This window comes from Squalius cephalus, assembly GCF_949319135.1.
Source record: "Squalius cephalus genome assembly, chromosome: 16".
In the NCBI taxonomy this organism is placed as follows: domain Eukaryota; kingdom Metazoa; phylum Chordata; class Actinopteri; order Cypriniformes; family Leuciscidae; genus Squalius; species Squalius cephalus.
The window spans coordinates 11,546,231-11,565,221 of record NC_137137.1 but is presented as its reverse complement, the minus strand read 5'-3'; the positions used below and the strand labels follow the sequence as shown (position 1 = coordinate 11,565,221).

Here is an 18,991-nt window from a genome sequence, read left to right as displayed (position 1 = left end):
GACGTATACACAGCATGTAATGTGGAATGAATATAATGCTGTGGAGTTTCTTGATTCATGTTGGTTTTATCTCTGGTACTAAATTTATTTTTGGTTCACTTTTAGCAGTTTGTGTTGTTTGTTCATTTTGTAATGTTCAGAATTTATCTTTTATTATTATTATTATTTGTTGAGTGCCATTGTTGTGTTTTGTATTAGTATGATGTCTGTGCATCATTAGCTGATGGAAGAATAAAATCTTGTGTTGCGAGATGATCTCACACCTTTCAAAGATAAATCTCAGCAGCTGCTTTACTATTGTGAAATATCCATCTACAAAAAATTATGAATTATATTGGTCATTTTTTATGCTGAAATAACACTTATAATATTATAGTTTGAAATTACAAAAAGAAAACTAAAATTACTAATACTCAAATTAAAGCTAAATAGAAAATATAGATTTAAACGAAGACTAATAAAAATGGTAGAAGCACATACAAATTGACAATAAAAAGTACTGAGCTAATTAAAAATAGAAGATAATTCAAAATATCAATAAATAGTATATAAATCAAATTAAAATAACACTGATTATATGACATAAATCATTGCATATACAGTATCTGATGATTTCAGTAGTCCCATCACAGTTTTTGTGTTTATACCACACTGTCAAAAATGTTGCAAATGAAGTTGTTACTTAAGATAATTTGTGGTTGTCTGATCAGTGGAATTGTTCCTTGACATTCTGAATCCTTAGGTACAAAGTTTTACAAGATAAAGAGGAAAAGAAGAGGAGCTTAATTTCCTTTTTGCTAATCTGCTCCTATAAGGATTCATATGAACAGTATGAAAAGGTGATTGTTCTTTGTAGTTTAAACAGTTGAAAAATCAGAATAAAGATGCAAGAAGGCTTGAGCTTCAGAGAGAGATTAATGCCCTTCAGACTGAACTCCTTCAACTGGACACAAAGATCAGTAGAGCGGAGGATCAACTTGCTACTGAAGGTGAATTTTCTTTTTCTGTTCATTTCTATCCATTTCTATCCCTCTTTTATACTACCAACCCCTGTGGTACACACCTGCCACAGACAATGTGAATCGTCATAATGAGATCAAAATGGTCTCTTAATTACTAAATGCACGTCACTGGTTTTATTGTAAAATCGGTGTATGCTTTTCTTTTCTTTTTTTTTAAGAAAAAGTGTTTATAATTGTAACTTAGTCTTAGAATAACTTGCTCTGCCTCTGCAGCAACTTTTATTTTAAGATAATTTGTTGCCCATTTCATGTAGCTTAGTTTTCCATTTTTATTTTACAGTAATTTTGTCAGATAAAAACCTTAACCAAGTTTAATATTTTGTTCTTCCCTCACTTTTAAAATATTTAAAATATATAAAATATTTTTTTCTTATATTTTGATGGTTTAACCCTCTGGGCTTCTTCGCCCGAAAACGGGCGAAAACTTGAACGTTTCGAATTGTTTAATTTTTTTGCTTGATCGGATGGGGGTGAAACTTGGTGACTTTTGTTTTATTACATATGAACACACAAAAAAATCAAGGAGATGATTCTGATATGTTAAAGGGTCGTAAAAAAAAAAGTCACACTTAGCTTCCTCCCGCCCGCAAACGGGCGACATAGGAAATGAATGGGAAATACGAAAAAATAGGAAAACTCAGAGAAACTTTTGGTGGTACAAGCTACAGATCAGCCACTGTGCTTAAAAAAAGTGTACAGCAATGAAGGGGTGACACTCTAGAACATCAAGAGTGCAAATAAGACACCCTCCCCCCCCCCCACACACACACCTACACACACAAACACACACACACAGAGAGAGAAATGAACTGGTAAGACTGAAACAGCAAATTTTGCCCCAAACTATATAAAAATGATATAATCATAATAACTCCAAAACTATAGCAAGGAGAGTCAAAAGGTAGGTATCGTTTGAAAGAACTCTTTTTAAATTTTTTGAAAATATAAATTACATTACATTTGGACATTGTCCTGCCAAGAAACAGCGGATACAAGACAATATATATATATAATTTTTATTATGATTTTGCATATCTTTCTTATTTGTCATGGAATAACTCAGGAAGGAAATAAGGTAGGAGGAAAATTCTTTTTTAGTGAAGTCCCCCTACATGTTAGCTGCATCTGGATAAAAAAATAATAATTTTTGGACAAAGGAATCAAAAGTTACAGCATTTGGAAAAGAGATAGCCTTTTTGTACAGTCTTTGACAAAAAGCTGAGATCCTAAGCTTTAAAATGATATATAATTTGTTTTGTTCCATTCAGTGGTTGCTTAGTAATAATTTTTTTTCTTTCCGAATGGGAATAAATCAAATAAATAAATAAAAAAGCTATAGGCCGCCTATAGGCGGTTATAGGACATGACACAAATTAATACATTTTGAAGCCACTAGATGGCGCTCTTCTCAGTTGAATTTTTTTTTTTTTTAGGCCTGCACTCTATTTTGATGTGAAATGTTGCATTTATTGAAAAATAAAAAAAAATAAAAAATAATATATTAATTCTAATGGAAAAAATAGCTCATAAAAATTATATAATTAATGCAAAATATCATAAAAAATTCCAAAAATTCTAAATAATAATCAGAAAACATTATAGAACAAAAATATATTTGATTGGTTATCCTGGGACAAAGTAAAGTAAGATTTTAAGGCTTCGCCCGTTTTCGGGCGGGAGGAAGCTAAGTGTGACTATAATACGAAGAAGCCCAGAGGGTTAATCTAACTTGTAGAGTCATTAAAAACAAATATCCCCTCCGGACGTCACTTTTGGCCACTACTGACTGTATCTGTTAATATTATTTAATGTACCTGAGCTGACATGAATGCATTTTCTTAAACTAACCTTAACAAAGATTGATAAATATGGTCAAATGTATCGTTCATTGTTAGTTCATGTTAGTTAATACATTAAAGGGGTCATGAATTAAGAAATCAAATTTTCCTTGATCTTTTGATAAATAAGAGATCATTGTAGGCTACTATAAAAAATATCCTTTAAGTTTCAGAACTCAAAATTTCCTTGTCTGTCCAAAAACTGCTGTTGAAACCAAGCTCGGAAAACAACTCGTTTCGGATTCACATATAGTCTTAATACTGTATCTGCAGTGCTGCTTCTCAAGTAAATTTATCTTGCTTGAAGTATTTTTAGATATTTTAACTGGAAAACAAGATGGTATGGTGCGGTTGTGGCCGTAGGATGTGTGCCGGAGAAGCTGGCCGGTCAGCCACACTCAGCACATGCTAGTCATTAGGGCTGTGCAGTAGCCTATACATGGTCTACTCTACGATAATCTCGTGATTGTTGTTTTAATGATGTGCGATCTGACATTATCGAGTTACGTCCCTCACTTTACAAAACACACCTAGATAGCGCACACTTACAATACGTGATGTAGTGTAGTAGGTTAGAGTAGTGTGCATTTTTTTCTCCAAATATCAGCATGAATACAAATGTGATTTTGATTTTATACAACAGTTCAATAAACAAGAGGTTAATATTACGTGACTTACATTTTAGACACAATATTGCCTGTTTTTGCTCTATTTCATCAACGAAAATAGTTCCAGACAAAACCACAGGACTGTTTTGCATCTCTGAGCAACACACAGTGTTTCATCACTGAATGAACAAATCGGTTGAATGAATGATTCAATGAGTCACTCATTAAGACATAATAATCAGCCATTTAAATTAATCGGTTGAATCTCAATGGCTCACTCATTAACAGTCACTTGCTGCCACCTACTGGCGGTTTTAATTTAATTTTAAATACTGCGAATGTTTTAATTTTTTTAATCATTTCAAATAACAATATTCAATGTTTTATGTTTAAAACATCAAAACACTATGCAATGCATGCATTTGTAACAGTCTGTGTAAATGCATCTAAATGCCACTTCAGATGCAGCTTCAGTGTTTCCTCTGCATTGCAAAGATGAATTTTGTTGATACTGATTTCATTTGATTGATAACAGCCCTATTGTGTCTTATTGTTATAATTGAATTTATCCATTAAATATAATAATTTGACACAAAAGATGATCCTTAGATTTAATTAGGTTAAAATGGCTTTAATTATGCATACATTTGATGATGATGCATACATTTAAAATGGCTTTATATAGGTAAAAATGCTCATAAAACGTACAAATCAATTTAAACGTATTGGAAAAGATCATTTGTGTCACTGCTGCGAACTGACCACCACATAGAATATGAAGAATCTCAAAAGCTTTGGGAGTCGGCTGTCAACGGCAGTCATAAACCTGCCAAAGTACCAACACAATAAACACACACAGCAAAATATCGATAAAATCCATGAAAATATAGAGATGTGTTTTTTTTGTCAGGTTTGCACACCCCCTACTAGTCATCCTAAACAGGTTGGTTTTTTTATTTATTTATTTTTTTTTATAAAGGGACCATACAATTTTTACATGCATTGTATGTAATTGTACCGGATTTAGCCAAAGTCTAATTTTCATCCTCTGTGTGTGAAATGTTTGTGCATGTTGATTGATCAGTTTCTCCTGGTGTTTCTTTAGGGAGATTCTGGTGGTCCTCTCGTGTGTCCGAAGAACGGCAGAATGACTCTGATGGGTTTGATCAGCTGGGGCGACAGTTGCTGGAAGAAAGACACACCTGGCGTTTACACACGTGTCACAAAATACTTAAACTGGATCTCCAGCAAGACGAGAGGGAACTGAGACAGCACAGAATACAGAGACTTTGGGTACGGGAAATAAGGTGATGGGGAAAACGTCTCCACATTCGCTGACCTTCACATTTACTGGACTCTATATTTGACCTGTTGAGTTTGAGGAGGATGTGGGAATGTGACACTGATGCTGCGAGTCGATCGTTCTAGATCATGTTGCACACGGGTCAAGAAATCTGAATCCAAAGACACCAAACAATGTGGCCTTAAATTTGAGCTTCCAAATCGAAACTTCAGCAAAAGGATGGCATGAAAAATACATATTCAATCAATCAATAATTTATTTCTAAAGCAGATTTAAAAACAACACGAATTGACCAAAGTGCTTTACAGACTCAACATTTCAACAGCATTACACAAACATCAAACGACACAACAAGACACTCAACACCACATGTACCTAAGAACAGTTAAAAGCAGCAGAAAATAAATAAGTCTTCAACATAGATTTAAAACCCTCAATAGAGTCGCAGGATTTGATATATACAGGGAGACTATTCCAAAGACTCGGTGCCACCACTGAAAAGGCTCGATCTCCCTTTGTTTTCAACCGAGATTTTGGAACCTTTAAAAGCAAGCTTTGCGAGGATCTTAGTGGTCTGGCGGCACAATGATGCTGTAATAGATCAGAGATGTATACTGGGGCTAGCCCGTGTAAGCCTTTAAAGACTATTAGGAGGACCTTGTATTGCACCCTATTCTCCACAGGGAGCCAGTGCAAAGAGGCCAGCACTGGAGAGATACTGGAACGTTTCCTGGTGCCAGTCAGCAGTCTGGCCGCTGCATTCTGCACTAGCTGCAGACGTGAAAGCGACTTCTTTGACAGCCCCAAATATAACGAATTACAATAATCCAGTCTGGACGAGACAAATGCATGGATCACAGTTTCCATATCTTTAAAGGACAAGAAGCCTTTCAGTTTGGCAATACCCCTCAGTTGATAAAAGCTACCCTTTACCACAGCATTTATTTGTATATCGAATTTTAATTCGAAGTTGAAAATCACACCAAGGTTTCTCACCTTAGTATTAATATTGGAGGCTAAAGGGCCCAGATCAGGAGAAAGCTGTTTGGCAAGCTTCGATGGGCCAAAAATCACCACTTCATATTTCGACTCATTCAGCTGTAGGAAACTTGATGCCATCCACTGCTTTATCTCATCCAGACAATCAAGCAAAACTGACCATTTAGAATTGTCATCAGATTTCAATGGAAAATACAGCTGGGTGTCGTCTGCATAACAATGGTATGCCACGCCATGTTTCTGACAGATTAAACCCAGAGGGAGCATATATAATGAAAACAAGACAGGGCCGAGACACGAACCTTGAGGAACCCCAAAAACAATCGGACGGGCTGAGGAGATAGAACTCCCTATTTCCACAGCAAAGGTTCTCCCCTGTAAATATAAAGCAAACCAATCTAATACAGTCCCCCTAATACCCACCCACTGACTTAAACGGTCGAGGAGAATCCCATGATCCACTGTGTCGAAGGCTGCACTAAGATCAAGCAGCACTAACGCTGTACATTTCCCAGAATCTGCCGACAAAAGCAAAATTGGGGGGGGAGATCAAGCGAGCAATAAGCAGGCTTCAGATGTTGGACAATTTCTAACAAGTTAGTCGAAGTAACCGGCTCAAATGTACTCAACTGACCCGAGTTAAACGAATCAGGCGGAGGTTGAAGAAGGCTTTGATCCCGGATAGAGTTAGAGATGCTGGCTCTAATAGCGGTGATTTTATCCATAAAAAACTGCAATAAATTTTCGCAAGCTCTCCCTGAATTTTCAAAAACAGAGGGACAGGCAGGATTCAGGACAGTATTAATCACACGAAATAATACTTTAGGACTATACTGGTATTTGGAGATTAAATCAGAGAAGTGTCTCGCCTTAGCCACTTTTACAAACTGTTGATAAGACACCATACACTCTCTTAATATCTCATATGAGACCTGTAGTCTGTCTTTCAACCATTTCCTCTCTGCCTGCATCCATTTTTGCCTAAGCAACCGACTCTCGTCTCCGAGTCTCCGAGTCTCGACTCATTAAGCCATGGCTGAGATACAGTTTTCGCTTTTACCTGTCTCCAGGGGGCGATACAATCCAAGATATGGTTACACCCCATATTGAAGACAGATACAAGCTCCTCTACACCCTGATTAGAAGAATTGGACTTAATAGCTAACGTATTATACTGCTCTGAAAACTTAGTGGCCGATGCAGATGTTTGAATTTGAAAGATTAATTAGTCATACTGAATAATGGGTTAGTCATTTCAGGAATAACTGAGAAACAGTTACAAAATAAAAGTCATTTCCGGAGTCATACAGCAAAAATCTCACATCCTTGTGTTTCTTTCTTTAAAGGGGCTAATATGTAAGGACTTAATACATTAATGCTTTTACAATTTATGCTAATACGGGACAGTCCGTCAGTGGTCGTGGGCGGAACATGAGCAATATGACATCATATTTCTCAAAATCCAAACAACTTGATTATTGAGAGTATTTAGGCTTTTTGAGGATAAAAAAAAAGGAGCGAGTGGATTTTTTTTTCATTGTATGGTGGTTGTGTCCACACACTGCAAAGACACATTTATATGCAACACCATAAAAGTGAATTTTGCATCCGATGACTCCTTAAAAAAAATTCCTCGACTTCCAAGGTTGTCTGAGCCCATAGACTGATTTATAGAGGGTTTGCACCTACGTCACGATTTGGTCTGCAGTCAGACGCTATTGCTTGCTTCCGTTCTACGACGACACATGAAATTAATCCTTATAGCCTACAATGTTCAAGATAATGCCGAAAGAACCAATCTGTACTGTAATGCCAATTCTTCTCTTTTGTACAGGATGGTGAGTTTTTTTGTTATATTTGATGTTAGAAAAGAAGGAAAGCATAGACACATCACAGACATCCCAAGTCTCCCGGAAGTTCCGGGAGTCTCCCGCATATTGATAGCGGCTCCCTGATGCCCGCAAATCAGTTCAAATCTCCCGGAAGCAAGAAGCAATCAGTTAAAATCTCTCACGGAAGAGAGAGGGAGCGAGAGACCTTGCGTGTGTGCGCTAGTGTGCGTGTGTGCCTGGGGATTTTATCTCTACTCTCGAACCGAATTAATCAGAACCGAATCTGATTAATCCGAAAAAGTCTGACAAGTAACAGTTGAAATAAGTACTAGTATCTAATCAAGAAGTATCTATTTAATTGGTATGTGTATCTAATGAATAACAACTAGTAGGCTATCTATAAATAAATAAAATGTGAAATGTGTTATTATGGTAACAAGAGAATAGTTGCAGGGCGGTGAGAGATATCCATGCAACATCTACAGAACAAAGCAGCAGGAAACACACTGACTACTGGATGACCAGGAAATACACAACAAGAATGACAATTATAATCTCATTTTATTACAGTAGAAGACAACAGTAAAACGGCAGGATTCCCGTCTATGCAAATGAAGAAGGAACAAGAACATTTAAATAATTTGAATTAAGTTTCCTCACAATTTGTTTCCATAGTTTGATTGACACAAATACAATGCTTTTGTGTTTAAGATTAAAACATGTTTTAATGTACAAGTGTTAACAAATGCAATGGTTTTGATGAGGATTTATACATGTCTGTTCCTCTCGGCTGGTTTCTGACTCAGTCACATGGTGATGATGATACCGGCTCAATTCTCGTGACCTCAAAAGAGTAGATGTCAGTATTATTCGCTCTTAAGTAACTCTCCAGCAAAGCAGCAACCTGAGAAACAAGATGACAGCAAGTAAGAAAACAGCAGGTGCAGAAGAAGAGCACAATAAAGCTGAGTCCCAATTTACATTTGGAAAATATGTACTTTTATGGTTCAGGACAAAAACAACAAGCAATAGTGGATTTCTGATTAGGCACAAAATGGAAACCCTATAAAAGTTATTTCAGCCAATAGAATCACTTTGGGGCCTAAAGGGACGTGATGTCACACCTGTTCACTATCAACTCAATTGTAGAGCGACTGTGAGGATGAAGCTGCAACTGCAGTTTATTTTAAAAAGTTTCATTAATTTAGCTTGATGCTAATGCTTTTTTATATAATTAAAATACTGGCATACTTTGGTTTGAAATACTTAAAAGTAAGTACTTTCCTATCACCAGCACACTTAAAGGAGAAGTTCACTTTTAAAATGAAAATTCTGTCATCATATACTCACCCTCATGTTGTTTCAAAGCTGTATGAATTTCTTTCTTCTGCTGAACAGAAAGGAAGATATTTAGAAGAATATCAGTAACCAGACAGTTTTTGGGTCCCATTGACTTCCATAGTATATTTTTTTCCTACTATGGAAGTCAATGGGACCCAAAAACTGTCTGGTTACTGACATTCTTCTAAATATCTTCCTTTCTGTTCAGCAGAAGAAAGAAATTCATACAGCTTTGAAACAACATGAGGGTGAGTATATGATGACAGAATTTTCATTTTAAAAGTGAACTTCTCCTTTAAGTACATTAAGAGTGTAGAGTAAGTATGTGAACTGAATCGCTCCGCCCACCTGACGCAGTGCAGCCTGACGCTCTTCTTCAGTGGACGACTCCTCCGCCAAAACCTCAACATCCAGATTAGTGAGGATTGAGAGAACATCTGCAAAATACCAAAACACTTAGTAGTGATTTCAGGTTTCACTGCCTCTCAGTTGCAGCAGTGATGGTAAACCTTGACCTACATGTATACACAAACGAATTACCTTTGGGTGAAGCTGTAGTGGTGATGAATGGAGGGTCTGCAGTGGGGTCTAATGCAGGGGCTCCAGTCGTGGTATTGAAAGCTATAGAGAAAGTAACAAATGTCATGAATGTTGTTGTATCTGCAATAAATACAATATTAAAACTGAATACACTGCATGAAACATGGTGGGTTTGCAGTGGAGTGGGGGTTGATTGGTGGGTTTGCATTTAATAATTTAAAAGGGTTCTCTATAAACATTTCTCTCTAAATGAATCTCCAAAACAGTGCAAGTTTTAGCATTTTGTGATAGAGAAATGAGAATCACTAATATTATGAAACCGTTAACCTCTCCTAATGCACTGAAATAGGCAAAGATAGTGAGCTAACACTAATAACAAAGTAATTCCATATAGTAGGCTATAGAATGCTAATATGGCATAAATCTCAGCAGCCAGCCCAATAGTATCAGTGATAACCAGGGGTTAACTAGGATTTTGAGGTGGGGGAACCCTTAATTCTACAAAAGTAATGCTTGATTAAAGAACACAAAAGTAATTTTTACATAACTTCTAATTCAGTATTGCCATTTTGACGCCCCTTAAAATATCTATTAATAGGCCTTAAAAGACACTTATGATTTGTTTATTATTCTATATTAAATGACAAATAGTGTTAGTGATATCAGATGTATTTTATATTTAATTAAAATCAGTTACTTGGGACAAGTTCTTGTCAGGAAGTGGGCACCCTTGAGCTTATATCTGAATATCTTTTTAACAATTTAAACGTAAAAATGCACATTGTTTTAAAAGGGAACATCATCCCCTACACAGCTACTTTTACTCAAATTGTTATGCTGATAATATAATTTGTAATGAAAAATGAAGTATTTTCACCAGGGAAAACTTTTCCAAAAGAAAAACAACAACAACACAAACACATCTCTTTGGTGGGGCACTCACTAAATGAAGAAGAATTGTACAAAATGAATCAAATGAAAACAGCTGCCTATAAACAAGCTGTAGTTGTCACCTCACACACTGACAGAGATGCAGAATAACACCATTGGCAATCAATAAGGTGCATACTGAATTTGGTACTTCAATTTGACTATCTCAGTAGCCTAAGGAATAGTTGAGCTTTTTTCACAATAAGCGTTTTAGAACCGAGACTGATTACGTTTTATCCACATAATAAGCTCCAATATATTTATAGTAGGATTGTCACCATTATGTTCAGTTCAGTTGTTTTCATTCATCACCTGTGTTTCCCTGTCTGTTTCCCGCCACCAATCTGTTACCATGGACACTGATCACCTTCTTCACAGCTGCCTGTCGTTTGTGTTCATCACCACTGTGTATTTAGTTCCTGCCTGTATTCAGTTCAGTGTCCGGTATTGTTTGTCAATGTATCACCCGATTGCCTGTTCCTGAGTTTGTATTATTAAAGTGTTTGAAATTATCTTCTTCTTCTTCTTCATTGCGACGAGCCCTGACAAGGATTTACTGCTTCTGTGGTTAACAAATATAAACTATGTCCCCAACTAGTGTCCCCCCAGTGAATCTCTGTCATATAAATGTGATGGCTTCTCGAACAAGAACAAATATAGGGCAGGAAGTGACTTTGTCCATTGGGAATTGACTGTATTGTTAGATCGTTGTGGTTTGCTACGGACCTTTTTCACAGACTGTGATGACGAGTTTTCAGCTATCAACATTGCAATAGTAAAGTTTTTAATGTTCAAATTTTTTTTTAATGCATTTAAAATCCTTGTGTTATTACATTGGCAGTAGATTACAAAAAAATAATTGACACAGTTTCGAGGGTGTTTCTAATACAATGGCATTGAGTGACTGCAATTATGACATCTTTCTCTCTTTTGTCCCACCCTAACGCCAAAAAACAAGTCATCAGAATTGTATAGAAAGATAGAAAGTATAGAAGTATAGAAAGAAGTTTCAGTGCTCTTAGGAGAACAATAACACAAGTGATACTTAGCAATATTGCTGTGTGCCAAGTCCAACAGGACAAACTGGACAATATTGATGTGAAACAAATATGCCAACAGTTACATTTTCTGTTAATGGCATAGTTCACTTAAAAATGAAAATTCTCATCAAAAATCATTTTGGGTGAACTATTCGGTAACACTTTATAATAACTGCATGCTATTAATCATTAGTTAATCTTAAGTGAGGACTATTTATGCTTTGTAAAGCATTTACAAAGGAGATTTAAAGGAAAGGAAAAAGGAAAGCCTTTAAATCTCCTTTGTAAATGCTTTACAAGGCATAAATAGTCCTCACTTTTAGATGAGCTCACAAAAATAGTTAACTGACCACTACTAAATGCTTAATAACTACCTGAATTAACCATGAATTACAGTAGAAATACATGTTAATAAAGCATTTTTTAACACACTAAGTAACTATTACTATATGTCTGAATAATAATATGTATTTAAACAGTTTATTAATCATTTACTTACACTTTCTAAGTGATCTTATGAACCACTGACAACTCCTAAATAACCGGTTTGTAAATAATGCAATACTTCATTTAGAAATGATAAATTGATCATTAATAAAGTATGAAAATAAAATGATTAAACACATTATAGATATGCTTATAAATCAAGAACAAAGCATTTATAACTGTATTTATAAACTGCTTATTAATGTCTAATAATGCTTTATAAATGACGAATTAACTGTGGACTAATGCTTAACTAATGATTAATAGCGCGCAGTTTTTATAAAGTATTACCAACTATGCCTTTAATGACAGATGCAGACATGTTTTTGGCTTCTTCAAAAAGCAAGGAACAAGACAGTAGAAACATTGACTATTGCATTGCACTATGAATGGAGTGAAGTTAAGTCTCTGTTAAACTGCCTCTTTGTTTTTATTAGTTACCAGTAACATTACAGAACTCATTAATTAACGTAGGCTAATGTTAAGGTTAATATAGACTAAAAACTTTAATACATTATCATATTCATTTCCTGATTCCTCAGCTTCTTGGGATATCTCCACCAATATCAAAATATATGCCCTCCCAGCATAACTTGCCAGAGCTTGAGCAATGTTAAATTAGCTATATGAAACCAAACCACTTGACAATGAGTCAGACTAACTGAAATAAGCGTGGCTTATTTGGTAAACTTGTTTTATGAAACAGGCCTCTGGGGTCAGTGTTTTTCCGGTGTTGTACCAAAATAATCTCCCACTCATTTTTAGCAAATCAGGTAAAGAGGTTAAAAAATGCCTATCCGAATTACAGTTTTTCTTAATTGCTAAAAGACTAAACCCTATTGTCTGAACCAAATGCTCAGTTGCCTGAACCCACTGATTGAATCAATCACTCTTTTGGCAAAACCATAAGAACTTTTCACCTGTTTAGACACAACTTGCCAACACATTTTCATTGTGATGCACCTGTGCTGCATAATGGTGAGCACAGGTGACAAAAGTCAAACACAATTAAAGCACAGGTGTCACCACTTGAACACAACAACTCAAAATTGATCACACTTGTGGCTAATGATGTGAGGGAACATATACAGTAAGCCAGTTCAGAGAGCACTGGTTTGTGAGGCCCTACAATGGATAGAAATCTGAGAGGAAGAGTTCGTGTGAGAGGAGGTCGAGGTGGTCATCGAAGACAAAGAACAGTAATATCTGATGAAATCAGAGCTACTGTGATTAACCATGTTCTTGTCCATGGTATGAGCATGAGGGAGGCTGGACAAAGGGTACAACCAAACATCAGTAGATTCACTGTGTCCACCATAATCCGAAGATTTAGAGAAGAGAACAGGTAATTACCTTTTTTTGACATTATAGTACAGTATGTAAATGTTGACAGCAATTACTGTATGACATACTATATACTGTACCACAGTATACTGTACGTAAATATATGTTTCAGTACATCACTGTACCAATGTACTGTAGTATTGTAATGGAGGGTTGGTCTAACTGTTTGTAGGCCTAGTATTCCATGTATATTTTTTGTAACTCCATGTTCTCTTTTTGTAGAATTGAAAGACTGCCACATGGGGGTGGGAGGACAGGTATGTTCTCCCCACACCAAGAGACCCTAATTGTTGATATGGTCCGTGAGAACAATGCCATTAAACTGAGTGAAATTCAGCAGAAGATCATTGAGGACCATGTAAATTTTGAGGGTATCAACAGTGTCAGCCTCTCTACTGTTGATCGTGTCCTCAAGCGCAACAGACTGCGCATGAAACAGCTATACAGAGTGCCCTTTGATCGCAACTCAGACAGAGTCAAAGAGCAAAGATTCCAGTATGTACAGGTTGGCATATATCCAGAAACATTCAGGGCCCTATTTTAACGATCTGAAACGCAAGTGTCAAAGCGCAAAGCGCAAGTAACTTTGTGGGCGGATCTTGGCGCTGTTGCTATTTTCCCGGCGGGATAAATGACTCTTGCGCCAGGCGCAAATCTAAAATGGGTTGGTCTGAAGTAGCTTCATTATTCATAGGTGTGGTTTGGGCGTAACGTGAAATAAACCAATCAGAGCGTCATCTCACATTCCCTTTAAGAGCAGACGCGCTTTTTCTAAAGCGGATTCCTATTGTAACGGCGGATTCGCCAGGCGCGCGCCAGGAGCGGTTCACAGCCAAGGAGAGCAACGCTCTCGTCAGGGACGTTGGGGATGGAGAAACCCACCCAAATTAACTTCGGTTAAAAAGGCGTATGATAATTTGGGTAAATGTGTAAGCTAGATATATGCTTTTATAATAAATTGTCTATCTATCTATCTATCTATCTATCTATCTATCTATCTATCTATCTATCGTAATAATGTATGATTTGCAAAAATAAAAACTGCTGCTTCTGTGTATATGAGAGAATCAAAGTGCATGCGCGTTGTGCACACGCTACATTGATTATGGCCAAGCATGCGCCCTTAAAATAGCATATGAATAACATGCGCAACGCGCCACTGGCTTTAAACTATTTTTTCCTGGTTAGTGGCGCAATTGTTTTCTAAACCTGCAAAATAGCATGAAGGAACGTTTGCGCCGGAACACGCCTCCTTTTTTGCGCTGAACCGCCCAGGGAGCGCAAGTTCATTCCCTAGTTTAGCGACGTGCTTCTGTGGAGGGAAAAGCGCGCTTTGCGCGGGTGCAAAATAGGAATGATACATGCGTCGGTGTACAAAGTCAATTGCGCTGGGTGCAAGATAGGGCCCTCAATGTTGATTACTCTAAGTAGTGATTTACTGTAGTGGCCTAAATCAGTGGTTCTCAACTCCAGTCCTCGGGACCCACTGCTCTGCACATTTTGTATGTCTCCCTTATTTAACACACCTGAACCAGATCATCAGCTCCTTAGGAGAGACTCCATGAACTGAACTGAGTGTGTCAGATAAGAGAGACATACAAAATGTGCAGAGCAGCGGGTCCCGAGGACTGGAGTTGAGAACCACTGGCCTAAATCACTTTTTCCGTATCACTTACAAAACTATATCTCTACAGAGGGTTATTCAACTGGATGTAATGGAAAGACCCCATGAATACATCTACATGGATGAAGCTGGGTTTAATCTCACCAAAAGGAGAAGGAGAGGCCGTAATGTGATTGGCCATCGGGCCATTGTTGGTGTTCCTGGGCAGCGTGGTGGCAATGTCACATTATGTTCTGCCATCAGCAATCATGGGGTTGTCCACCATCATGCCAACCTGGGGCCCTACAACACTCACCAGCTCCTCATTTTCCTCAATCACATGCGATATGCTCTGTTAGGGCAGCAGGATGAGCATCCCATCTATGTTGTTGTTTGGGACAATGTGAGTTTTCACAGAGCCCTCCAGGTTAGAGAGTGGTTCAATATAAACCAAGGTTTTATCAATCTTTGCCTTCCACCGTACTCCCCTTTCCTAAACCCCATTGAGGAATTCTTCTCCTCATGGCGGTGGAAGGTATATGAACGCCAACCTTACACCAGGGTAAATCTCCTGCAAGCCATGGGACTTGCCTGTGGTGACATAGGTGTGGAGGCATGCCAAGCCTGGATACGACATGCCAGGGGTTTTTTCCCCCGTTGCCTGGCCAGACAAAATGTGGCCTGTGATGTGGATGAAGTCCTGTGGCCTGACCCAGTACGGAGACATGATGCTGTGGCTGAGTAATGCACTTATTTGTATATTTTTGTACTTTATTTTTACATGGGCTTACTGTACACCAGTGGCAAACGCATAAGATTTCTGTTTGTTTTTACAAGTGCTACGTGTAAATGCACAAGATTTCTGTTTTGTCTTTTTGTACAAGTGCTAAATGCACAGGGTTTTTTTGTTTTGCAACATGCATTTAGCCTACAGTGAACAATAAACATTTATTTCTCCAGCTTCATGTCCTGAGCATTGTGTTTTCGATTTTTCTACGTAGTGTTTAGTGACTGTTCAGTAGGCCTAGTGTTTTTAATTTTGATTGACTCGGGGCACGATTTGACAACATAGTTCAGTTTTGAGCACAGTTTGAACTGTTTTGAGGTGAAAGTTTGGTTTTGCAAGAAGAGTCTGAGGTTTTGTTAATGTAGCTTGAAAACTAGTTTTTGTGTTCACAGTTTAGAGAAAAGGAGAGCAGCTTTCAAGAAATGTGTCTTAGCAATCGAGAAAAACTGTAAATTAGTCCAACCTACATTTTTATTTAACTGACTCAAAAGGTTATGAACAGTCTACAAGAAAAAAAATTGATGACTAACATTTAAGACAAGCCTTAGTGGTTTATGCAACCGGCCCCAGATGTCCTGACATGGGAGGGGACATTATTTTAATAAAAAAATTACGAAGGCATGTAAATTAAAATAAATATTGATGTGCATGGATACATAATTTATAATGAATACTGCAATTACTTTTAATAAGAATTGTGAATATTGATTGTATGGTGGTGACTTAAACTATAGTCCTACTTAAAATAAAATAAAATAAAAACAGTAGGTTACAAATTACGGTAGCATATGGTATTTTTTTTCTTACCCGTGGCATGTGAATCTGTTGGAAATATTGTTGGGCTTGTAGTTAGTATTGTATGCGCACTGGTTTCAGTTGGCGGTGGTGTTGTGGACGGTAGATCTATCCGCTTCCTTCCCCAAAACGTAGAAAAGTCTTCTACAACTGCAGCTCTGAAAAGCAAATTGAAGATCAGATTTGCAAAATAATAATATGAAACTTAACAAAATTATAATGGTGGTATTCTGTAGGCTACCTGAAGAAAAATTGCCCTGCCGATCCGGGTGTCCAGGACACTGTGATTGAACTTTTCCCTAAGTTATTAGGATGAACAACGACTCTGTTCTAAAAATATGCACATAAACAGTTGACGTTAGTTTAATTAATTAATAGCTGCTAACTTTTAACACATGGTGTAAAGAATAACTTGTGTGCAGTGTGTGCACGGCAGGACTCACACCACAGATGAGTAGGCTGTTGTCTAGGTCCGTCAAATTAAACGTACCAACAGACGTACAGTTAGGCTTATCATCACACTCACGAGAGTCCAACATAAACCCCATAAACTCTCTCGATCCACCCGATAGGGTAACTGTGGTAAAATGAGAGATTTTAAAGTGACACATCTAAAAAAAAAAAAACATTTTATTTACACTAATAAAACAATAAACTATGAAAGAGAGAGAGCGAGAGAGAGAGTCTACCGTTAATAGTGACATTATTCCATTCCGAGTCTGTCAAAGTTACATTTTCTGGTTCGACCTTGAAAGGGGATTCCGTGGCTTGTGCTGATCCATCATGGATAATATTCATTTCTTGACATTGATCCTCCAACAAACCTCCATCGCTGTAACAGGAGATGAACCTCAGCATGGATCCAAATGAAAGAATAAGGAAACCTCTTGCAATATACATCTGAAACGACCAATACATAATAACATAAATTTTAAACTACTGACTTGTAACAATTCCAGTTCATAGACATTTAGCCTTTACTGAAGTTCAAATGTAATAAAGTTATTACAATACCTTGTTTTAGACCTATACCGTGCGCGTTGCTGATTAAAGATATGAGAGGAAATGTAAGTGTCTTGTTGCCAGTTGATTCTTTATATAGTGTCCCTGAGTCCGTCGTCAGCTCAACAGATATATTTTATTGCCCAGTTAAGTTGGCTAAATGGTTTCTAATGCCCTCTTTTGGCGAATTCAGTTATTACGATCAAAGGGTAAAAATGGTCTTATGATAGCAACTTTGAATTGTCCTTCTGCCCCACAACAAACACATAAGGAAGTAGGTAGGCTACACATGACTTATTTTTAAGTGTTTCTAATATAATCATGAGGTCACAGCAGGCAAACTCCTGATGATACAGAGCCAATCCTTCATTTTGTAAGTCAAGGTTTTCAGAAAAGTTAAATAAAGTGAGTTACTTTTGTAACATACAATTGATAGGTGAGAGAATAATTTGAACCTAAATTGCAAGTTCATGTCACAATCCTTTGTAAAGAAGATAAAATTGCCTACAACTAGGCTACGTCTTTGCTAGAAGAGAACTCTATAGACTTCTGAGAACAAGAACCAGCTTCAGCTCGTGTTTTATCAACATAAACACAAGACAAAAATCAGCACACCAGCAGCTGGAAGCAGAACACAAAATATATCGTTATTGATTTGATTTGATTTGATTTGATTTGACAAAAGTAAAAAAGACTTGTTCATCAGGATAACAATAAAGTTAAGGACTTGTTTCAATTACGGTCCTTGATGTTAAGCACAAACTTCACCCCATGTGGACAATGGCATTGTGAAGTATTATAATATACAAAATTACTATAAAACAATCACAATTAAACACACACACACACCATATACTAATACAAATTCAACACTAAAACAACCTAACCTAAATCTTTTATTTAAGGGATGTAGACAATGACGATTCTGCATCAGTAAATTTTCTGGGGTTTACAAAAAAAACATTAAATCAAATCTCTGCTCAAAGAAATGATTAACACCATTTGCTACTGTAAGTGGCAGTACTCTGAGTGTATTGAGTTTGAGTGTAATAGTATAACAATTTAATATGCTTTATAAAATAAACAGTGCCGAGCCCACTGAGTCTGAGAAAAGAATTCAGTTCGATTGAGGAAAGAAAATGAGAGTATTTACGTCACCGGCAAATAACTGTGTACTGTAGGCTGAATCTTTAGCCTGGTAATACCAGAGAATGTCTAATAGGACGTAGACGGGCTCTGGTAATACCAAACTTCGCTTTGCTTCGTAGACAGAGTCTAGCATGGCATAATTGAAAAGCGTTTTCTTTCTCGCGGGGGGCGCTTGCCTGAAGTTTAAAATCATTGGTTACTCGTAAGCCAATCACATAACGTTTGGTTATGGCGTGTGTTATGCGCATGCTCAGCCGCATCTAACTTCCACTGTAAACACATGTATGATGCGAAAACAAAACCATGGAGCGAAATACCGCAGTGAACATGGCTGTGAACGACTTTTGCAGATTATGTGAAGTAAATGTACGC

The 18,991-nt window shown here is 37.1% G+C and overlaps 1 protein-coding gene across 3 annotated transcripts; it reads right to left on the bottom strand.

Annotated features, from left to right (window-relative positions):
* Positions 1 to 8,145: 8,145 nt before the first annotated feature.
* LOC307173604 (uncharacterized protein) lies at positions 8,146 to 17,730 on the bottom strand. 3 transcript variants are annotated; one of them, XM_079896823.1, is made up of 8 exons: positions 17,483 to 17,730; positions 17,158 to 17,368; positions 16,912 to 17,045; positions 16,710 to 16,798; positions 16,481 to 16,626; positions 9,484 to 9,564; positions 9,292 to 9,380; positions 8,146 to 8,506 (listed from the first exon to the last, which is right to left on the bottom strand). In XM_079896823.1, exons 2-8 carry the CDS (start codon positions 17,366 to 17,368, stop codon positions 8,405 to 8,407), a joined length of 852 nt encoding a protein of 283 aa, XP_079752949.1. In that variant the 5' UTR covers positions 17,483 to 17,730; the 3' UTR covers positions 8,146 to 8,404. The 3 variants fall into 3 exon arrangements, with proteins under 3 accessions (XP_079752949.1, XP_079752950.1, XP_079752951.1); XM_079896824.1 differs by having other exon boundaries at positions 17,501 to 17,528; XM_079896825.1 differs by lacking the exon at positions 9,484 to 9,564 and having other exon boundaries at positions 17,501 to 17,528.
* Between the last annotated feature and the right edge of the window lie 1,261 nt (positions 17,731 to 18,991).